The following is a 23,107-nucleotide window of genomic DNA, read 5'->3' as shown; positions in this document are numbered from 1 at the left end:
TTTTCTCCCCCCCTTCACATTACGACACCTTTCGTCTTGCTACACAGAGACCTAAAGGGCAAGGAAATAAAGGTGAGTTTGGCTATTTGTTATCTTACTCATCACTGTTGTTGGTTCGATGTTACTTTTTAAAGGTGTGAGGGTCTTTCTGTTTGTTTTTGCCCCCCCCCCCCACCGGCCCCCCTCTCCTTTTTTTTTGAAATGTAGGATTGGAGGAACATTCATCGTGGCCAAGGCAGCCCAGTGCTCTCCAAAACTTCGGTAGTTCCTTGCCTGGAGGCCAGTTTTATAGAAAGCGAAGTGGTATCAGGAACAGTGTTCTGCTTAGTTGTGTATTTCGGTTCAGGAGATGGTGTTATGAATATATGTTTCAATCTGCCTGTATTGTGTCACTTCTTCCCATAGGTAGATAAGTGGAGATTTTGTTTGTCATGTCTAGGTTACTTTGGAACATGAAACCCCATAGCATTCCATGTCACATCAGTGCAAATTGTACTGTTAATCATTGATTCTATTGAAGGCAGTTATGTGAGAGATCAAAGCTGAGCAGGCATGTTCTCGCTCTCTGTAGTCCTGTTTGCAAGGTGGGACTCAATTTGGTACGTTAGAAAGGACTGACAGCGAAGGAAACGCTTGATTATGTGATTTGCTATTTAGTTTTTAAGAAAGGAAGTACTACGGAAAGTAAAGCGTTTTTAAAAATAAGTGTATTTTGTGTTTACTAATAGGGAATAGTTCGGTCAGCTGACTGAAACATGACATTGATCATGTGACGTGAGTGAGTATGGAACAATAACTGCTTTCTTGGGACAGTGCCAATTAAATAGCATTCCAGTGAATGGTATATTTATTGACAGTTTGTAATAGGACTTGAAATGAGACTCAACATGATTATGCTTCCTGTTTTTTAGGAAGCAAAGTATTACCTAGAAAATAAGATCTACAATAGTTTTTTAGATGCAATTTAATCTCTTTATGATGCTCTTTAGATTCAGGTTATTTGCTATAGCAAATTTGAAAGGCATAGGTACTGTATACACAGCTTAGTTAATTTTCTTTGATTTGTACAATTTATTTGAGAACTTACGCATTCCAGATATATGGCACTGTATTAAGTAACAAATTTATTGTTTTGTTTTGATTAAGATAGATTTTCTTGGAGTATATACACATTTAGAAATTTTAAATTTTAGAATTTAATTTTTAGAGTACAATTTTTAATTTTAGAATTTTTTTATGTTGTGAGTATAAACCTCAGGATTTGATATAGTTGATTTATTTTAAGTGAGTTTTAAAAAACTTATTTGTAAACTTAAAAAGAATGATCTATTACTTGTTTTTGCTAGTCTTCCCATTAGGAGGTATGTAGACTTGGAGATAGGTGAAATTTGTTCCCATTATTGCCTAGCGTAAGTTATTTTAGCCTAGATCTTTGGGGAGGTGGCACTTTGCAAGGCTATTTGAAATGCTAAGAGTTTTGTGTTAATCTGCTATAAAGTAAGTATGCAAGTTCTGTGAAGTACTTGTTTGACAAAACAAAATAGAACATCTATTGAATAAGCCATTACTATAAACTTGATTTATAATATAGTCATTTCACTTAAGTATGTCCTAGTGACATTTTTTATATTATAGGTATAAATTATATGTAAATCATCTATATTGATCATAAATAAATATTTTTTTGTTATTAACATTGTTTTAATCTATTAGTATCACTTTTGTTAGGTGTGTTTAGATACATGTACAAAGTATTTATTTGGATAGTTCTTTATGCCAAGAAATTTTCTTTCTCCTTTTTTGTTCAGTTCATAATCTCATTCATGGATAGAAGGATTGACTGGGTTACCAAGGAGATCTGTGTTCTAATACTGCTTGTGGCCACTGACTTGCCAAGTGAGCTTGAACACAGTGCATCTTTTAACCAGAATTTTCCCTCTATAAAAAATACTAATTCCAGTCATAAACCCTATAATATGTTGTGAGGATTGTTGTAATTACAGTAGTCCACTGTTCTAGCAGTTATATCTGCTGAGTTTCTTTTCACCTTCCTCACCTATTTTTTAAATATGTTTTTTTAAAATATATTTTATTGATTTTTTACAGAGAGGAAGGGAGAGAGATAGAGAGTTAGAAACGTCGATGAGAGAGAAACATCAATCAGCTGCCTCCTGCACACCCTCTACTGGGGACGTGCCTGCAACCCAGGTACATGTCCTTGACCGGAATCGAACCTGGGACCTTTCAGTCCGCAGGCTGACGCTCTATCCACTGAGCCAAACCGGTTTTGGCTTAAATATGTTTTTTTAAATTAATTTTAGAGAGGAAGGGAGGGGGAGAGAGAGAGAGAGAGAGAGAGAGAGAGAGAGAGAGAGAGAGAGATATCACCTCCTGTGATTTCTCCTCCTGTCCACATCCTTACGTGGGATCCAGCCATCAGCCCGGGGGCATATGCACAGGACAACAATCAATCAGTTGAGCCACACTGGCCAGGGCCTCAACTCATCTTATTTTTAAGATGCAGGAAGACTATTGCCTAAAATATGGCAGGAGGGAAAAATGCTACTCTCCTAAAAGTATTGGCAGTCACTTAAGATGCCTTAAAATGGTAGATACTACAAGGGCAAAAATACACATATACATTACTTGTACTTTTATGCCTCTGCAGGGAGAATTACAAGGAGAAGGCACCCCCAAGTGAACTTATACAAGTAGTATATGTGTGAGAAAAACTACTTTGCCTTAGTTGACTGGATTTTCAAGCTAGTGAAATTGTTTTACAGTTATTTTGTTTATTTTTATGAAACAGAAAGCAAAGTTATTTTTCCTGAACGTAGAGCCTCAGTATTCGAAGAACATGAGTATTAAACTTGAATTTAGAACTTATGAAAAATACATGTCCGTGAGGAGGTGTCAGAGTTTTGAAAGCAGGATCCTTTTCAGTTCATATGATTTCAGAGATGCTGTGTTTCTCCTCTGAACTATTGTTAGTTGACAGCGTTGGCTTTACACCTGGCCTTAGTGTCTTTGATTTTCTGCTAATTGTTTTTCTATATATCTTTAATGACATAAATGCACTAAAGGAACTAAAATTAAAATTTGAAGGGAATTTTATAGCAATGTCTTTGTAAGGCAAAACATGCTTTTGTCGTATAAATTCTAGGTTTATTTGTTTATAAGTTTGAATCCTTTTAAATTCATGTATTGTGTACTCTATGTTAAATATTTGAATTGTTTTTATTATTGGCCATGGTGAAGCGTAGTAGAAATTTAAAGATGATTATTTACCTGTTGGTCCATAATTTAAAACTTAGTTTATACCGCTTTTTTTTATTAACAAAAAGGATTTTTGCTTGCTGGAATCAAAGTGTATTACTCCTTTTCCTGCAGGCATCACAGAGAAAGTGTCAAATCCTATGCTCCTCGCAGCCCTCAGGCCTTAACTGCTTGCTTCTTCCTATTCCTTAAGTTCATAAATAGGTAGATATATGGAAAGTAATTTATCTTTTCACTTCTCTCTCTTCCCCTCCCAACATTGTTTGGTACAACTGTAATGTCAAAGACTTAGGTTAAATTTGGCTATTTTTTAGCGATTCAGAAAAGTAGTTGAAAATGCCTTGTATTTTGGCAATATTCTTTTGTAACCTCTCCCATCTCCCCTTTGGAAATGATTGCAAAGCACTTAACTGTCATTTTAGGCTTTATTATTAATCCTCAAAACATTCCTATAAGGAGATAGAGGGTATATGGTATTGTCACTGTTTTTGTAGGTGGGAAAACATGATGCACAGATCTGTTGACTTTCCTAACTTGATGTAGTCAGACCAGAGCAAAGAATCTCCTGGCTCCTAAGGCCCATGTTCTATCTTGATTTGACTCTGCTTCATAGAGCAGAGGAAACAGGCGAAGAATCATGTAAGTCATCTGTTCTTTTTTCCCTGAAGAACTTGTACAGACTATGGAACTAGCTTAGATTTTATTACTATTTAATGGCTCTCAGTCTCCAAGACATTAAATTGTGATTAAGTGATGTTCAAAAACCAAAGTCTTTAAGACAGTTGAATTTCTTAAATGTATGCTTATGAAACTCAAAGGCTGGCTTCTTATTCAGACTTTAATCGAATGCAAATTACTTGTCAGTATGCATAAAATACTTTTAATTAAACATTTCCTTTGACATACTCCTTGAGTAGTCTTTTGAAATTTCTTAGACATTTACACATCACTTATAAATGATTGTAGACTATTTACTTATTGTGTGTGAATGTTTTGTTCTTAGTCTCAGCCTCTTATGAGAAAGGATAGAACAGAGGAAATAAGAATAGCAGTGTAATATGTATTTAGATAAAGTTTAAGCAGGTACTTTTTACCATATTAGCAGTGTGGATTAAATTTGTGAAAATCTAACAAATACAAGAAATAGATGTGATTTGAAATGGGTAGCTGTTTTAAATATGTACTAATAGTACTGGTGTAATAGTCCAAAAGTGTAGTGAAGAATTATTTTTCAAGAGGTAATACATTATGCATAGCTACCTTTGATAAAGGAGTGGTAAAGAAAAACAGGTATGTTAGAATCTCTTGGGCTGACATGATTAGCCCACCAGAAATAGCCTAAGGTATTCACCTCTTTATTTTAATTTCTAGTAGCTGTTAACCTGTTTAAAATCTGGGGAGCACCTTTAGCTCAACCTTGGCTATTGTGCTATCTTTATTACATAGTGTTAAACCACCTCAGTGGATCAAGTCGACCATCAGGTTTCTCTTATACAGTGGCGCCTTGACTTACGAGTGTCCCAACTCACGAGTTTTTTGAGATACCAGCTGTCTCTTCACCGATTTTTTGCATTGAGTTGATAGAGTAATTTGAGTTAACGAGCTCCTTAACCAGCTCGGTCTCAGAACGAATTAAACTCGTAAGTCAAGGCCCCACTGTAGTCTTTAAGGGGCAATGTATGTTTACTTTGAAGGCTTCACAATATAGCATTGTTTCTTTGAGTTGTCATTGCTACTTAGTGGCAGGCAAAGAACCAAGGATATCGCCTATTTTTGTTCCCATGTCATTGTCAACTCACTATTACATTAGATGATCTAAACTCAAATTAGGAAAAATTAAAATGGTATGCTGTTATAAAGGAACACCCCTTAAATCCATTGCCCCTGACATTAATTTATAATATTTTGTGACACTATTTTTAAGTAATAAATACCCAGATATTGAGGGTGTTTTTGTTGTTTCCAACAGATTAGTCAATATCCACCAGAAAGGTTCAACTGTTTATATCTCACTTGTGTTTCGAAAGTAGTATAGAATAGTATATTTTCATAGAGCCAGCACATCAAGTTTTAGCCTGGTAAACTTCTGTGGTCCTAAAGTAAATTGTCATCCTGATTGCATACTGTTATTGAATACTCTGATGAGGTGAGGTAGATAGGTACTATTAATATACTCCTTGAACAGAGAAGTAGAGTTAAAAAAAATTAAGTCACTAACTAGGGATCGATCACCCAACTTCTCAGTGTTGGACTTAGGATTCAAACCCAGGATCTTCTTACCTCAAGTTTGCTCAAAAGCACTCTGAGACAGTGTCAAGAGAATAACTATAGAGCATTTATGGAAATGATCTCTGGACAAATATGGCATTATAAATTGTTCTGATTGGTTTTCCTGTGTGTTGCAAGAGTAATCATGGCTATCTTTAGTGTCTGAATTTTATTTGTATTTTCAGGTGGAAGTCTTCATAATTTTTATTTAGAATTTTTCATAATTTATTCATTGTGATATTGCCTCAAGTTAATTTTAGTCACTTTTTTTTTAACTGGAGACATTTTATGTAACTTTAGGTATCAAAAAAGTTCTTTATTTACCTTTATTGAACTAAGTAATAGATTTAACAAAGTTAGAGAACATTCAGAAATCTGCAACACTATTTGAAGTGGTATTTTAGATTCAAATATAGCATTAGCAAACCCTTCCAACATTTTAGTTTAACTGTTTGCTTACTACAGTGTTAAAATTGGGATATTTACTTTATGGTTTTGGTAATGGAAAGTATATATGTAATTTGTATTTCTCTAATCTTAGGCATATCAATATAAGATTTGTAACTTTTTGGTAGCACGTAAATATTTGTATCCAAAATTAAATTAATCTTAAGAGAGTGTTTAGGTGAAAAAAAGAAAGCTCAGGGTAACTTTTTGTGACTTGATTTGAAAAATACTGAAAATGTTAGGTTGTTCTGTGATTCTCATAATGATGATTACAACACTTCTAATACAAATATATTTTTTAGTTTCAGTACAAAACGGTTCCATTCATCAAAAAGATGCTGTAAATGATGATGATTTTGAGCCATACTTAAGTAGCCAGACAAATCAGGTAAGTCTGACAGTTCCATATTTAGGGAATTAAACTTATATTAGTATAAATTGATTTTTGAAATAGATATTTAGTTGAATGAGACCAACAATAACATGAATTAATCTAGTGTACCTGAATAGCAGTTGCATGTTTATGACACAGAAGAGTTCTTTAAAAATTATAGACAGCTGAAACTAAATTATGAAATATAAAGATTTGAACATGGAACATTACTAGTATATGTTGTAGTGTGTTTTTTTGAAATGTTGAAAGAATTTAATCTTTTAATGTCACTGTCATATCTTTGTAGCCAAAGCAAATTACAAGGTTTAATTAGCTAGAAATTTGTGGAGAGGACTACTTTGTGCCTGAAATTTTTGGTTTAATGTAGTATTTTCTTCTTCATAAGACATTCCTATTTGAATTTTACTGATAGTTAAAGTTTTAACTTAACCTGGTAATGGAGGAAATAGATAAATAAAGATAAATAAAATAATTAAGACTTTATAAACACTTGCTTCTATATTATAGGCATGGAAAATTTCAACAAATCAAATAATTGTTAGCTTTTGAAATTCTTGTGTGTTTGAATTATTCACAAATGTGAATTTAAATATAGGAATAATTTAGATGTAAACATTAAAAATCTGATATTTGGTCTCTATACCATTTCTGTCTGCACCCATTTGTTATTAAAAATATTGCTACTAGAAATAAATTTTAAAAATAAACTTTAATTATTAATCATTTTCTTTAGGGAGAACATTCTGGAATGAAGTTGCTTTTGTTTTGCTTAAAAAAAAAGATGTATGAAAAAAAATGTATCTTGAAATCTTAACCTAGTTTTTTAAAACTATGAAAGAACAAGGAAACAAATGTTATTACACAACTTTATAGTTTGAAAGCAAATTTGAACAAAAAGTAGTTCCCATTTTGTGGATGTAGAATTATTTTTAGGACTGGAGAGCCATGGTTATGTTTAATCTCTTAGTAATTTCTTTAACCACTCTCTTCTGTCTGTTGATCTGCAGTTCTAGCATATGTTGGTAGAGAATAAATAAATGAGAGAGAAGAAAAATGGGTGATAAAAATCAATGAAAGTTTGGCTACTCTTAAGAATGAAAAATTTCATTTCATATTTATGTAATCTATTTTATAATCTCAATAAATTTTACTTTCCACCTAAATGTTGTGAAAGAATATATAATTGGAAAATAGGGGAAGATCATTTGTTGTACAATTGTAGTGCAAGTTTTAAAAGAAACATAATATTCTATTTGGGGCCATACATTGACCTCAATTAATATCCCTTATGGCAGTGTTTTCCAACCTTTTCGAGAAATTCTGATAATGAGGTATAGTAGATATTATCCCCACAATGTTTTTACGATCAGATAAGTTTGAGAAGTTTATTTGGTCTAAATAATTAAATTGTGGGTTTTTTGCTACTTGATTTTATACTTGATTAAAATATAAAATTAATTTCTAATATAAGGATATATTATGCAGATCCACTGTCTTCATTGTTCAGAGTCTGTTTTCAAGAAATTTTAATGGATTTTAAATGTTTGAAAATTGCTACCATAAGAATCCTCGCTTTACTTGGTAACAGATATTTTATAATTCATTTGTCACAGGGGCTTAGAAGATTGGTTATTTGGCATTCCACAGAGGTGCTTCAGGTCTGCCTAGGGGAGATTGGGGGAGGGTACCCTTGATCCCACCTTTGTGGCAACCAGAGCTCTGCCTTGCTTTTTATCTGTTCTTTTATATTGGAATTTTTCATAAAATTTCACTTGTAAAAAAATTTTAAAGTGTTGGAAAATTAATTTTTAAGACTATAAATGCATTTACCTTAATCCTATTTTTAAATTGTATCATAAAAGCTTCCTTGTTAATATTGGCAAAACAACTATAAAAGTCTTGTTTTTTAATGTGATGTTTACATGGAAGGTCTTATGCTTTATATTAATTAAATCATTTTAATTCATGTTATTTGAATCAATATAGTCATGTGCTATTTCAAGAGAGGTTTTAAAGTTTAATACCAGTGAGACTGTATTTTACTTCCCTCTTGCCAATATTAGTGAATAGGTTTTCAGCAGTTATCTTTCTGTAATACTAAATAATTATGTGTAGTCAAGGTACATATTTACTTTTTTTCTTTTAATATGTTTTATTGATTTTAGAGGGAGAGAGAGAGGGAGAATGGGAGAGGGAGATAAAAATATCATTGTGAGCGAAACATCAATCAGCTGCCTCCTGCATGCTCCCTACTGGGGATTGAGCCCCAAACCTGGGCATGTGCCCTGACCAGGAATCAAACCAGTGACCTTTTGATACATGGGATGACGCTCAACCAGTAGAGCCACACTGTCTAAGGCCATATTTACCTTTTAAAGAGCACTATAATTATTGAATATTGAATACTGGGTCTATTGAAGAGAAAAATGGAAAATTATCTGAAATATGACAGTAAGTTGTAAGAATTTAACTTAAAATTACTTAATTGAAATTTAAAAACTTACAAAAATTGACCTTTTAGAACAGATGAGTGAATACTGGATTTATTGGTGAAATATATCAAGTAATTATTTGCAGATTTTTTCTGCAAGTATTTGTAGGTCCTTGCACTGACCTACCTGAAGTAATTATTTAATTTTTAAATTTTCAATTATAAATATGCAATATGACTTTAAAATTAAATCCCATCATTTGATTTTAATATTATAAATAAGAAAAATGAATCATTTGTCTGGAAAGGTGTTTAATATTTTTGGTTATTTTAAATTTTTTTATATACTTAGATCTAATTCACATCAAACCCAGGAATACATTACACCAGGCTATTCGTCTTCTGTGGCAGCATATTTCTTCTATTTTCTAGTGTTCATTTTATTAGGGAATAATTTTTATATTAATTTACAAGTAAATGTCTGTCCTTCTGGTTTTAAAATTAGTTCTCTGTTTTATGGATATATATTAGGCTTAGCCAAATTGGAGGTTTCTGTTTGGCAAGGAAGGTAGGGTTTTTCAAAATGCAGGCTTTAACCAGTAGATTGGGAGACAAGACCAACTGAAGCTTTATGAAATGTATATTTTTGTTGCTTCTGTTAATTCTATTTTGTGTGTATTGTCTTATTTTTTAATGATTTTAAAAAAATTCTTATGCTTAAAAGTTTATTTTGCTTAATTATAAAGTGGATGTGCATGTAACATTTATGTAAAATATTTGCTGTGTAGAATTTTTTTTTGGTTTTGTTTATTCTCTTAAAAGATCGCTATATTTAAGTAAAAATGAAGATCAGCCAAAAAATAGTTCTCTATAATTCCTCAGAATAATTGGACAATTATGTTGGTCAGAAAATTCATGTTTAATTGGTACTATTAAACGTGCCTTATAAATTGGAAGAGTAAGTTGGAAAAATGAAGTTTGAATTTGTCTGTTTGTATATATGGGGAAATAAATTCCTAGTCATGTTTATCAGGAAAGAGATATAGAGAACTAAGAGAATAATATAATTATCTTTGCCTGTTTGAATGATTTCCTAACTGGTAATTCTGTATTGCCACTCAGGAGTCTTAAAGTTGAAGTTTGTGCCATTGACATATTAAAGAATTTACCTCAACTTCACAACACATCCTTCCTGCCTCATCTTTGGTCAGCTTTCTCCATCTCACTTACTCAAGGAAATAGGGCTTATTATTATTTTCTGAAAATGTAAATATTTTCTTTCATAATCTCAATGTGTACGATTTGCATACACCCACACACAGAATCCTGTGTCTATTGCTTCTGAAGTCTTTTCTGATTCCCCCAGTTACTTGCACCCTTCCTTCTCTTTGTGCTAGAGTGTTTGTTTTCTTTTGTTTGTACTTCCATTATAGTACTTATCAAATTGTAGGGTAAATATGTCTTCCCCTAGACCTGTGGAGTCCTTTAGGTCAGAAATCATGTTTTTCATCTTGTCTCCAGTGACTGGCACTTTAATCAGTTACATAGTAGGCATTTATTAAATACTTACTGAATGCGAATTAGGTTATCTTCTAGAATTAAAGAATGAAATATTATGGTTGAAATGTCAAGTTAATATGATAGAGTACATTTTCTTAGGACATTTTTATTATTAATCTGCATAAATTATACTTTTTTAAAAGTACAATAATATTTTTTAAATATTTTCGGAAAATACAGATAAACATTAAAAGTAGACTAACCTTCACTTTTTATTAATTCAGAAGTGAGTTCAGGAGATTGAAGTACCTCAGGTTTTTAAGGGAAAGCAATTTTGTTTATCTCTGTGCTTACGTGCTGACATTGGTGGATAATGCCTCAAGTGTTTTTTATTGAACTTCTGAAACATTGTACAGTGTTCTCCCTTGGAAATTTGGGTGTTTATGAAACAAAAATGAATATTAAGTTACCTTAACTAAAACAAAACACACACACACAAAATAAAAGTCTCAGTTATAATTGAGTTGTATTAAAATGTCTTTAGGTTAGAACAGTGATTATAAACTTTTTCTTACTGTTCAGGTTTTCTTCGAGATAATAGAAAAACAACTGGCCTGCGGGCTAAAGGATAATAATTATAAATGATTTCAAAATTCTAACGAAGAATTTTTAATCTTCCATATTTTAGTTTTCAAATTAAAAAATCTAAAGGTAAAGGCTTAATCTATATTTTAATATAGCACTTTGCAATTAAAGATGTAGAAAAATCTTTACAGTTGATTAGAGTAGCAGGTATCATCCCCATTTTACCAATGAAGTAACAAGGTTAGAAAAATTAATGATCAGTGAAATCACTGACATAGAAAGTGGAAGAGTATAGAATTGAGCCCAATCCTTGCCTACTACATCACATCTTGACTTTATATCTTCTTTTGTTTTTTTTGTTTTTGTTTTTGACTTTTTAAAATTCTCACCAGGGTATATGTTTTTATTAATTTGAGAGAGAGAAACATCAGAGTGAGAGAGAAACATCAATCAGTTGTGTTTCCCAAGCACACCCAACCAGGGATTGAAACCTCAACCCTGGATGTGTGCCTTGACTGGGAATCTAACCCCCAACCTTTTACTGTAATTGACCGTGCTCCAACCAAGTTAGCCACCCAGCCATGGCCAGGACTTTATACTCTTAAGATCTGGACTAGCTTTGAAACTATACAAATGTGCTTGATGGTTAAGTTACATTTTAAAGAGGCAGGTTGAGTTGTATTAATAAATATAACTGTTGACTACTTACTGTGTCGTAGGCACTGTATCTTTATTTCCTTTGAATAGCGGAGAAAAAAAATTCAGAGTTGTATTTTGGCTACTTTCACTTAGCTGATAAGTGCCTAGGCTGGGATTAGAATTTGGTTGCCTTATGGGTTCACTTCAACCTTATATTAAACTAGAGGCCCGGTGCACTTATTCGTGCACCAGTGGGGTCCGTTGTTGTGTACTGCAGGGATCAGGCCATGGCAGACAGCTGGGGAGGAGCCCGAGCCCGGGCCGGGTGCCGTGCCACTGCTCAGTTAGCTCGCCATCCATGAGCCTGGTATCTGGCGCCCATTGGTCAGCTGAGTGGCACTGCTGCTGTGGGAGCGCACTGACCACCAGGGGGCAGCTCCTGCATTGAGTGTCTGTGCCCTGGTGGTCAGTGCGCATCATAGCTTAGGCATAGATAGATAGATAGATAGATAGATAGATATAGATATAGATATATAGATATATAGATATATAGATATATAGATATAGATAGCTCCTCAGGTAGTGTTTCTAAGTTTATGCTGTGGGTAAAGGAATTATGCATCTGCTATCAATTATCCATTGGTAATTATATCACTTTTTATATGTACATATTTCCCTTTCAATTCGTTTTTTAAATATAAGGGAAATCTCAAAAGTTTTACATCACTTTAAAGGTGATAGATTTTAAAGAATGTGGTAGCTCAGGCCAGTGTGGCTCAGTTAGTTGAGTGTTGTCGCATGCACCAAAAGGTCCCTGTTCAGAGCATATGCCCAGGGTTGTGGACTTGATTCCAAGTGGGGGGCCTGCAGGAGACAGCTGATTGATGTTTCTCTCCTCTCTTAACCTCTCTCTAAAATCAATAAAAACATTCAAAAAAATAGTAAAATTTCACTGTTATTGATCACTTTCTAAAATATGAATAAACTATTTTAAAGATATTAGTTTACATAAACTGAAATTGATTATGTCTCATTATAATCACGTTTTAAGTAAAAGGTGAAAAAAAAAAGTAAGTGTTGAGTTATTTTCCATTATCAGGAAGTAGAAATTTTGTTTTCTCCACTACCAAGGTACATTCCTCTAATTCAGCCGTGGGCAAACTACGGCCCGCGGGCCGGATCCGGCCCGTTTGAAATGAATAAAACTAAAAATAAAAAAGACCGCACCCTTTTATGTAATGATGTTTACTTTGAATTTATATTAGTTCACACAAACCACCCATGCGTTTGTTCCAGCCCTCCGGTCCAGTTTAAGAACCCATTGTGGCCCTCGAGTCAAAAAGTTTGCCCATCCCTGCTCTAATTGATATTCCACTTAGCTAGCAATTAGAAATTAATTTTAAATTTAGCAAAACATTAGAAAACATTTTCAATTATTATCAAAGCTCTAGTTATTCAAAATGTGTTGGCCATATCTTTTTTTTTTAAGACTTTAGTTTCCTACAACTTTGTTTTTACTAGAATCCAAACTGAAGCCTTGCCTTTTGAAAGGAGATTGCTTAAGTTACTGTCATAGAGCTAGGAAGAAACATCTCATTCAACTAAAACTACTGAGAGAACTGGTAAATAAATGGTTAGTATTTGATAAACTGGAGAAAACAGGCCATTTATCCAATATTAGAGGCCCGGTGCACGAAATTTTGTGCACTGGGGGGGGGGGGGGGGAGGGGGCGTTCCTCAGCCTGGCCTGCGCCCTCTTGCAGCCCGGAACCCCTCGGGAGATGTCCGACTGTCAGTTTAGGACATCCCTCTCGCATCCTTGGCTTCTTACCGCCCACCTACAGCGGAGGTGGGAGAGGCTACCGTCACTGCCTCTGGGCTTGCCAGCCATGAGCTTGGCTTCTGGCTGAGCAGCGCTCCCCCCCCGTGGGAGCGCACTGACCACCACCGGGCAGCTCCTGCATTCAGCGTCTGCCCCCCGGTGGTCAGTGCGTGTCATAGCAATTGGTCGTTCTGTCGTTCGGTTGATTTGCATATTAGGGTTTTATTATATAGGATTCTCAACATCTGTAGGTGATAGTAATAGCACTACAGACAGCTTTCTCTGCTTATTTAGCCTGGGCTGTTTGTTTGATAGGCAGAAATGACTAATGGAACACATTTTAAAGTAATTTAAACTCGTTATTTTGGCCAAATGCTAATTTAGGGAGTAGAAAAAAAATCATGATTTTAAAAAATAATTGACAAGATATTTAATCAAAGCCTTCACACCCCAATGGGTTTGGGTCTGTTCCAGCCCCAGAGGTAACAATTGGCAAACATTTGTTCCACATTAATTTAGTAATAGAGGTTGGTGACTTCCTTTTTTTTTAGGAATCTGTACAGGTTACAGAATCAGTTAAAACTGAATTGCCAATAAACTGTGGCCCAGGGACCCAATTCAGTCCATTCTATTTCTTTGAGAAATTCCTTGAGTTAGCAGCCTTTTTCAAAAGTAAATATGTGGCAGCAACCAGAGTTTATTTAGCTTGCAAAGCTTAAAATACATATTTGTTCTTTGACCTTTTGTTGGCTGACCCCTGAATTATACTTTATGTATACATAAATTAGGAACTTGATATGTAACTGTTGTGCAAAATTCAGCATTTGTGAAGGTGAAATAAGAATATTCAAAATAAATTATGAGTATAATTTTGCAAACACTTTATTATGAAAAATGAACTTAAAAAGTTTCTACCTGGTCTGCTTTTCCACTCCCACATCCACATAACTTACTGAGTCTAGGTTTCAGTGCCAACATTCTAAATTAAAACTTTGAAACTGATTACCTCCATATTTAGCCCAGCTCTCGTACTCTTCCCTCGTGGGGAATTTATGCACTTCCATGTGTTATGTGTCATTAGCTGTAGGTTTTCTTTTACAATGAGTATCTTTTATCTTTTTTTTGATTTTTTACAGGGAGAGGGATAGAGAGCTAGAAACATCGATGAGAGAGAAACATTGATCAGCTGCCTCCTGCACACTCCCCACTGGGGATGTGCCTGCAACCAAGGCACATGCCCTGGATTGGAATCAAACCCGGGACCCTTCAGTTCGCAGGCCAACACCCTATCCACTGAGCCAAACCAGCTAGGGCTACAATGAGTATCTTATATCACAGTTTAGGCATTTAATAAGTGTTTGGTTAAAATTACTAGTAAGTAGATACTCTAATAACTTTAAATTTAAAAATATTTTAAAAAATCGTTTAATCAATTATATAGATTATTCTGGCTGAACTTTTGTGATTGGTTGGTTATACTGTGTGTGTGTGTGTGTGTATCAACTTCATTGACTGGTAAAGTTTACTTAATTCATTGAAGAATTTTTTCATTGAAAACCATTGTTGGTGATTTTGAACTTTTCCTCAAGAAGCTCTTATTTTTGTCTTTAAATATAACAGTCAGTATTTTCACTGTTAATTTCTGTAAAGATGGCACTACTGTGGTGGTTCCAAAGATGCTCTTCATTTCTTTTATACTAATTCTGTGAACATTGTTGGAATATATTTTCAAATACAGTTAATAATTAACCTATGTATAGTTAATGAATATGTTCAACTAAATTAGTAAATAGTAACGTGTATTTCCAGTTTTGAATACAGTAAAATGTACTTCATATCAAGTGAATGAAGTCATTTTTGTTTTCTTCAAGTAGTATGAATTGAGAGTTGTTTTTTTAAATGCAATCTTTACTGGAAGTAGTAATATTATGTCATAATTATTAATTTAAATACAACCTTTATTTGAAACTTAATAGTAACAATAAAGTATCAGTCTTCGAACTTTGACCCTTGCAAAGGGAATACTAGTTCTTCTGACTGGATATTAGCTTAATTTTTTTCACCTTGCTTATTCTACAAATTCTAAAGGTCTGTTCGAGGCTTTAAAAATCACACCTACATCAAATTGTGAAAATCTGTTGTCAGGCCTGTTTGGGGCATAAGAAACACATATTCAAAAAAATCCTTAAATATTTTATTTTTCACATTGTGTAATAACAAATTTGAGTTTTTAAAAAGAGAATTTGCTACCTTGGTTTTTGGCAAATCACTGAATGATCAGTTAATATTCAAAATAAAAGTTGATGTAATTGCAGTAATTTTGGGGGGAAATTGCAGGAACTCAATTTGTAAATGAAAATTCTGATCAGGAAGGTGATGTTTATTGTGTAAAATTTGGAAAATCTAATAAAAAGAAAAGAGGCACCTGTTATCCTACCATTAAGAAACCGTAGAAAGGATTTGGTTTGGTTTCTTTTTAAAATGAGTGAGGCAAAACAAAAACAAATTTGGATCATGCTATACATATAATCATGAATCTTTGCTTCTCAGAGTGTATTTCTCTAATTTTTTTCTTAAAATTTCAAAATTTAACTGCTGAACTGGATTCTGTAATACAGATAGGCTATAATTTCTCTATTATTGGCATAGTTTTCAGGCTTTTTAAATTCTTGGTTATACATGTTTGTATACATCAGTTGCTTAAAATAAAGCTGGCTATAAATGATGAATTTGTGTGGGCAAAATTTAGAAACCAATCTTTTGTAGAAAGTACGGTATTTTTAAATGGTGGTAGAGGACCAGATTCTTTAAACAAAAATAATTATCTTCCACCCCTAGCTCTGTAACAAAAAACTTGGAATTTTATAAACATTTTAAAGTAAAAATACTCATCAGCAAATTTTTCTGTTGATAAAATTAGGTTTGAAACTTTTAATTTTGCTTATTTGGAACAGGTGGATTTGTTTTCATTTACTTAAATTTATTTGATTTTCATCTTTCAGATCCCCCCCCCCCCCCACCTTCAGAGGAACTTTGCTCTTGATTATGATTTTTTGTTTTCCAGAGTAACAGCTATCCACCAATGTCAGATCCATACATGCCTAGTTACTATGCTCCATCCATTGGATTTCCATATTCTCTTGGGGAAGCAGCATGGTCCACAGCTGGAGACCAACCTATGCCATATCTGACAACTTATGGACAAATGAGTAATGGAGAACATCATTATATACCAGATGGTGTGTTTAGTCAACCTGGGGCATTAGGAAATACCCCTCCATTTCTTGGTCAGCATGGATTTAACTTTTTTCCTGGTAATGCTGATTTCTCTACGTGGGGGACAAGTGGATCTCAGGGACAATCAACGCAAAGTTCTGCTTATAGTAGCAGTTATGGCTATCCACCTAGTTCTCTTGGGAGAGCTATTACTGATGGACAGGCTGGATTTGGCAATGATACTTTGAGTAAGGTGCCTGGCATTAGCAGTATTGAGCAAGGCATGACGGGACTGAAAATTGGTGGTGACCTGACAGCTGCAGTGACAAAAACTGTAGGTACAGCCTTGAGCAGCAGTGGTATGACTAGCATTGCAACCAATAGTATGCCCCCAGTTAGCAGTGCAGCACCTAAACCAACTTCCTGGGCCGCCATTGCCAGAAAGCCTGCCAAACCTCAACCGAAACTTAAACCCAAGGGCAATGTAGGAATTGGAGGTTCTGCTGTGCCACCACCTCCTATAAAACACAACATGAATATTGGAACTTGGGATGAAAAGGGGTCTGTGGTAAAGGCACCACCAACCCAACCAGTTCTGCCTCCTCAAACTATAATTCAGCAGCCTCAGCCATTAATTCAACCACCACCATTGGTGCAAAGCCAACTGCCTCAACAGCAGCCTCAGCCACCACAACCACAGCAGCAACAAGGACCTCAGCCACAGGCTCAGCCTCACCAAGTGCAGCCCCAACAGCAACAACTGCAGAACCGTTGGGTAGCTCCTCGGAATAGGGGAGGTGGCTTCAACCAGAACAATGGAGCGGGCGGTGAAAACTTTGGTTTAGGTGTTGTTCCTGTCAGTGCTTCACCTTCTAGTGTAGAAGTGCATCCAGTGCTGGAAAAGCTAAAGGCCATAAACAACTATAATCCCAAAGACTTTGACTGGAACCTGAAAAATGGACGTGTGTTTATAATTAAAAGCTATTCTGAGGATGACATTCACCGTTCCATTAAGTACTCTATCTGGTGTAGTACTGAGCATGGTAATAAGCGTTTGGATGCAGCTTACCGTTCCCTGAATGGGAAAGGCCCACTCTATTTACTCTTCAGTGTGAATGGCAGTGGACATTTTTGTGGAGTGGCTGAAATGAAGTCTGTTGTGGACTATAATGCATATGCTGGTGTCTGGTCTCAGGATAAGTGGAAGGGCAAATTTGAAGTTAAGTGGATCTTTGTCAAAGATGTTCCCAATAACCAATTACGGCATATTCGCTTAGAAAATAATGACAACAAACCAGTTACCAATTCAAGGGACACTCAAGAGGTACCCCTAGAAAAAGCTAAGCAAGTGCTTAAAATAATTGCTACCTTCAAGCATACCACCTCAATCTTTGATGACTTTGCACATTATGAAAAGCGTCAAGAAGAGGAGGAAGCCATGCGTAGGGTAAGAGTACAGTAATTTTTGTGTGTAGGGTCTTTTTATTGGGGTACTGTGCATGGATGGGTATTTAATGCCTTTTAACATTACATTTTGAGTTTAAGAACTTTACTCTGAAGGAAAACAATCACTTAGTTTAAGAAACAACTTTACAAAGATCCTTGAAGACCTGTGATGTCATATTTGAAACATTTCTCCTTTCCAAGGGTAACCCTTACTCTCTGAATTTGCTTTTTGCCTATTCTTCATACTCCTCAGGTGATAAAGGTTATTGAGTCGAGTTTATCAAAGCTCAGTGAATTCTGCGTTTATAATTAATCAGGCTTGAGAACTAGCAAGGGACTCTAATCTTAAACATTATTTTTATGGAAATAACACGTCTGGAGTTTGAACCAAACAGTTTTTAAATAAATGTTTGAACATTATTTATTTTGTATTTATGAGAAATAAAATATTTTTCCCTAAAACTCCTGAAGCTTTTTTATAATTATGCAGTTAGAGCACTTGTACAAAATGTAGACGAATTTGACTTTTTTTAAAAATTTTTTATTTTTTTTAATTTTTTTAAATTAAATCTTTATTGTTCAGATTATTACATTTGTTCCTCTTTTTTCCCACCAAAACTCCCCTCCTTCCAGCTCCCACCCCACCCTCCGCCCTCACTCCCCACCCACTGTGTTCATCCATAGGTGCACGATTTTTGTCCAGTCTCTTCCTGCATCTCCCACACCCCTTTCCCCCCCAAGAATAGTCAGTCCATTCCCTTTCTATGTCCTTGATTCTATTATAATCACCAGTTCATTCTGTACATCAGGTTATTTATTCACTTGATTCTTAGATTCATCTGTTGATAGATGCATATTTGTTGTTCATAATTTGTATCTTTACCTTTTTCTTCTTCTTCCTCTTCTTAAAGGATACCTTTCAGCATTTCATATAATACTGGTTTGGTGGTGATGAACCCCTTTAGCTTTTCCTTATCTGTGAAGCTCTTTATCTGACCTTCAATTCTGAATGATAGCTTTGCTGGATAAAGTAATGTTGGTTGTAGGTTCTTGGCATGCATCACTTTGAATATTTCTTGCCACTCCCTTCTGGCTTGCAAGGTTTCTGTTGAGAAATCAGCTGACAGTCGTATGGGTATTCCCTTGTAGGTAACTGAGTTTCTTTCTCTTGCTGCTTTTAAGATTCTCTCTTTGTCTTTTGCTCTTGGCATTTTAATGATGATGTGTCTTGGTGTGGTCCTCTTTGGATTCCTTTTGTTTGGGGTTCTCTGCGCTTCCTGGACTTGGAAGTCTATTTCTTTCACCAGGAGAGAGAAGTTTTCTGTCATTATTTCTTCAAATAGGTTTTCAATATCTTGCTGTCTCTCATCTTCTGGTCCCCCTATAATTCTGATGTTAGTACGCTTGAATCTGTCCCAGAGGCTCCTTACACTATCTTCGTATTTTTGGGTTCTTTTTTCATTTTGCTTTTCTGGTTGGGTGTTTCTCGGTTCTTCGCATTTCAAATCTTTGACTTGATTCTTGCGCTCCTCTGGTTTGCTGTTGGGAGTCTGTATAATATTCTTTATTTCAGTCTGTGTATGCTTACTTTCTAGATGGTCCTTTATCACACCATCGAGGGTCTCATTAGATTTCCTGTACATCTCATCAAGTTTATCGACAGACTCTAGAAGCCTCTTGAGAGACCTCAAAAGTGTGGTTCTGAATTCAATATCCTCCCTTGATAGTTTTGTCCTGTTTCTTTGTCTCCACATTTTTTACGCTTTCTTGGTACACCCCCTAGTGGTCTTTGTGTGCAGTCTTGTTGTAGTTAAGCCTTGATTGTTATCGTTAATACTAGAGGGATTTGACCTCCAGGCCGACTGGCTGTGAGAATCAGCTGTGTCTGCAGTGGAAGAACTTGTGTCCTCTAGGGAGGTGCTAATCTAGCCTTTGCCTGAGGCTATCCGGAAAATGCCTCTGTGCAGGGCTTGGGCGGGGCGGGTCCCAGGGGATCTACGGGGCGGGCGGAGCAAGCAGTTATGGCTGCTCTCAGTCCCATCCCCAGGGGCTCTGCCTCACTGTCCCAGCAACAGCTGCAAACCTCGGAGGGACCGTAGCCAGACAGTCCTGCTTCTCCCGTTTGAGTCTGGGTCCCTAGAGACTCGCCCGGATCTGGAGCTCTGAGTCTGAGGCTCCCTCCGGATTGAAACAGACAACCACGCCCTCAGCCACCAGCCCGCGCCGCAGGCACTCCACACCTTAGTATTTTACTTCAGCACTGCGCCTCCTCTGATTCTCGGTTCCTCCTAGTTGTAGAACTTCCACTCAGCCAGCCTTCCTGTGGTTCTGGATGATGTCCGTTCCGTCTTTTAGTTGAATTTTTGAAGTGGTTGTTCGAGGCAGCAAACTCCGGCGTTAACCTATGCCGCCATCTTGGTTTCTCCAAGCTAAGTCCGAATTTGACTTTAGGAAGGCAGCTAAGAGTTGGGAAGACATGGAGCTTTAGATGTAGATTGCAGAATTTTATTTCTTCAGTTATTTACCTTTGTTGAGACTCTAAAGGAGATTTCTCAAGAAGTTACTCATTGTTCATGTTGCATCATATTGGCCAGATTTGATCAGAGGGCACACAGCAAGATAGGCTGGGGAATGTTTTCTGTTTTAGACTACAAAAGAAAATTGGTGTGGGGGAGGGTGCTAATTTTAGGAGAAAAAGGGGATGGATGGAGTAAGAAACTAACAGATTTTTCCATAGACAGTACATTTAAAGTTATTTTCAAATAAGGGATAAAGTTAGAAGCTTCTCCAATAAATTATGATGGTTGCTATGGAAAGCTTGCATGTAGAAATTGAGATAAAACAGGAACTAAAGTTGATTCCTATCTGTGTGTAAACATAAGCATCTTGTGGCTACTTGATATTTGCAAAAGAGGGAACTATTTCAGTTAACATTTCTTACATGTGAAATGATCCTAGAGCAGTAGTTCCCATACATTTTAGAACACATACTTATCAATTAGGGTGCTTCTTGAAAATGCAGACTATTGAGACCACCCCAGGCAATCTGATATATTTGATAAGGGACCGGGTAGAGTATATTTTTAATCAAGCACCTCGATAATTTTGCTGCTAGTGATTCTTGAACTGAATTGTTAGAAACTTTGCTTCGCAATAGTACAAATGGCTATTTAATATTTAAGGCCCTGCTTAACCGTTTGTAACTGCCCTTACAAATAATGGATCAGGAGAAATGATTTGGGGTATGAAAGGCGGGATGCAAGTGAAGATTTTGTTTTAGGATGTGCTGATTTTAAGGTGCTTTTGAGAAATATAGATAGTGAAATCTCTTTGATTAGACAGTTAGATGTGGGAGTCACAGATGGGGACTTTCTTGTTCTTAAACAGATAATTCCACGGAAGTGGGATGAGATTACTCCGGGAGAAAGATACAAGGCAGGGAAATAGTTATCAACTGTTCTTGCTACTGCTAAGGAGAGGCCACCCTTTTATGTCTTTCCACAATTCTTCTCTACCCAGTCTGAAATTTTAATTCTAGGGTGTTTTTTAATTATTATATAACTATCTCAGGAATTATGACCATTACATACTGTTTTGTAGTTATACATTCAATGGTTATTTGAACTTTAAAATTTTACATTTAAATTGTTTTATTGTTTACAGCCAGTCTTTTTATGTCTCACTCACCTTTGACATATTTGCTTTGGATTTTATTTAGCTTATTGTATTATTTTTTAGGAAGAGTAGCTGATAATATTTTTATTAAGCCCTTCTAAATGCAAGAAAATGCCTTACTTTGACCATAATAGAACAACAGTTTACCTGGATATAGAATTTTTGAGTCACAGTCTTTTCTTTCAGGCTTCATTTTATAGCTTTATATTTCTATTACATATAAAAGATGTCTGAGGCCAGCCTAAATTTCCTTTCTTTGGAAATAACTGTTTCTGTGTGCATAAAATTTTTTTTTTTATTCTTGCAATATGGACCTCTATGTAGAATGTGTCCAATATGGGTTTCTATTATAATTTTTTTAAATTCTTTGTCCAAAGGCCAGGTTTTCATTTTCTTTTTTCTAATAATGTCAAAGAATGTTGAATCTTTGAACATTCTTTCAGTGCCATTGGTTCTTACCATTTTTTTTTTCTGCATTTGGAGAATTTCTCAAATTTGAATTTTCATGACATTGATGTGATTTGCTTTGTGTTGATTTTGTGACTTGTGAGGTTCTGCATTCTTCAGTGACATGTCTGCTTATGTTACCACATCTAGCTCCCATTTATTTCAGTTGATTGATTGCTTACCTGAATTTTTTGATGCCTAGTTGATTTAATTTTTTGAGTCACAAAGATGACTGTTCACAGCCTATCTTTGCTTCCTATAATGATTATTTTTAGGAACTTCTTCCTCTTCCATATCCTTTTTAACTTGTTTCTTTTATTAAATATACATACAGTAAAATTGTAAATTCTCCTTTGCTGCTGCTCTCTAGTTAAGCCTTCTCCTTTTTAACCCTAATTCACTGATCTGTTCTGTCTCTAGGAAGCATTTTCCATAATGTCAGAAATTACAGTGTGTACTCTTTTAAGACTGGCTTCTTTCACTCAGCATGCTATCTTTGCAGTTTGTTGTTTTGTATACCAATTCTTTGTTCTTTTTAATTATTACTAAGTACTATTTCCTTGTATGGATTTACCAGTTTATCCATCTGTTCTTTCTTTGAAGGACATCTGATTATTTCCAGTATTTGAAGAATGTAAATAAAACTTCTATAAATATTTGTATACAAATCCTTTAAAAACATTTTTAAATCATACAGTAAAATTCACCTCTTTGGTGTGGACAGTTCTATAAATTTTAACACATTTGTAGATTTGTGTAACCACTACAATCAGGATACAGAATAATTCCATTATCTCTCCAAAACTATCTTGTACTATTCCTTTGTATTTATATTCTTCCCCCAAGTCTAACCTCTGGCAGCCATTGCCTGGACTCATTATAGTTTTGCTAGTATCTTTTTTTGCAATATAGGTTGACTCTTTTTGGCTTTTTTTTCCTGATCATCCAGGTCAGGTATTTG

General features: G+C 35.2%; 1 protein-coding gene across 7 annotated transcripts in view; it reads left to right on the top strand.

Annotated features, from left to right (window-relative positions):
- YTHDF3 (YTH N6-methyladenosine RNA binding protein F3) overlaps positions 1-23,107 on the top strand; it is a 60,948-nt gene that overhangs the window by 732 nt on the left and 37,109 nt on the right. For 3 of the 7 annotated variants that reach the window (XM_070392632.1, XM_070392635.1, XM_070392633.1), the window contains exons 2-6: positions 48-72; positions 3,771-3,915; positions 6,294-6,379; positions 7,999-8,043; positions 16,427-18,025. In XM_070392632.1, coding sequence (XP_070248733.1) covers positions 3,858-3,915; positions 6,294-6,379; positions 7,999-8,043; positions 16,427-18,025 — 1,788 coding nt within the window. In that variant the 5' untranslated portion in view covers positions 48-72; positions 3,771-3,857. The remainder of the gene's footprint in view (positions 1-47; positions 73-3,770; positions 3,916-6,293; positions 6,380-7,998; positions 8,044-16,426; positions 18,026-23,107) is intronic. The other 4 variants (XM_070392639.1, XM_070392634.1, XM_070392636.1 and 1 more) reach the window with 3 other exon arrangements.

Source organism: Myotis yumanensis, unplaced genomic scaffold, assembly GCF_028538775.1.
Source record: "Myotis yumanensis isolate MYYU_CA2020_CCGP unplaced genomic scaffold, mMyoYum1.0.hap1 SCAF_15, whole genome shotgun sequence".
Taxonomy (NCBI): domain Eukaryota; kingdom Metazoa; phylum Chordata; class Mammalia; order Chiroptera; family Vespertilionidae; genus Myotis; species Myotis yumanensis.
The sequence above is the reverse complement of the archived record's forward strand: the minus strand, read 5'-3'. Positions and strand labels throughout refer to the sequence as shown.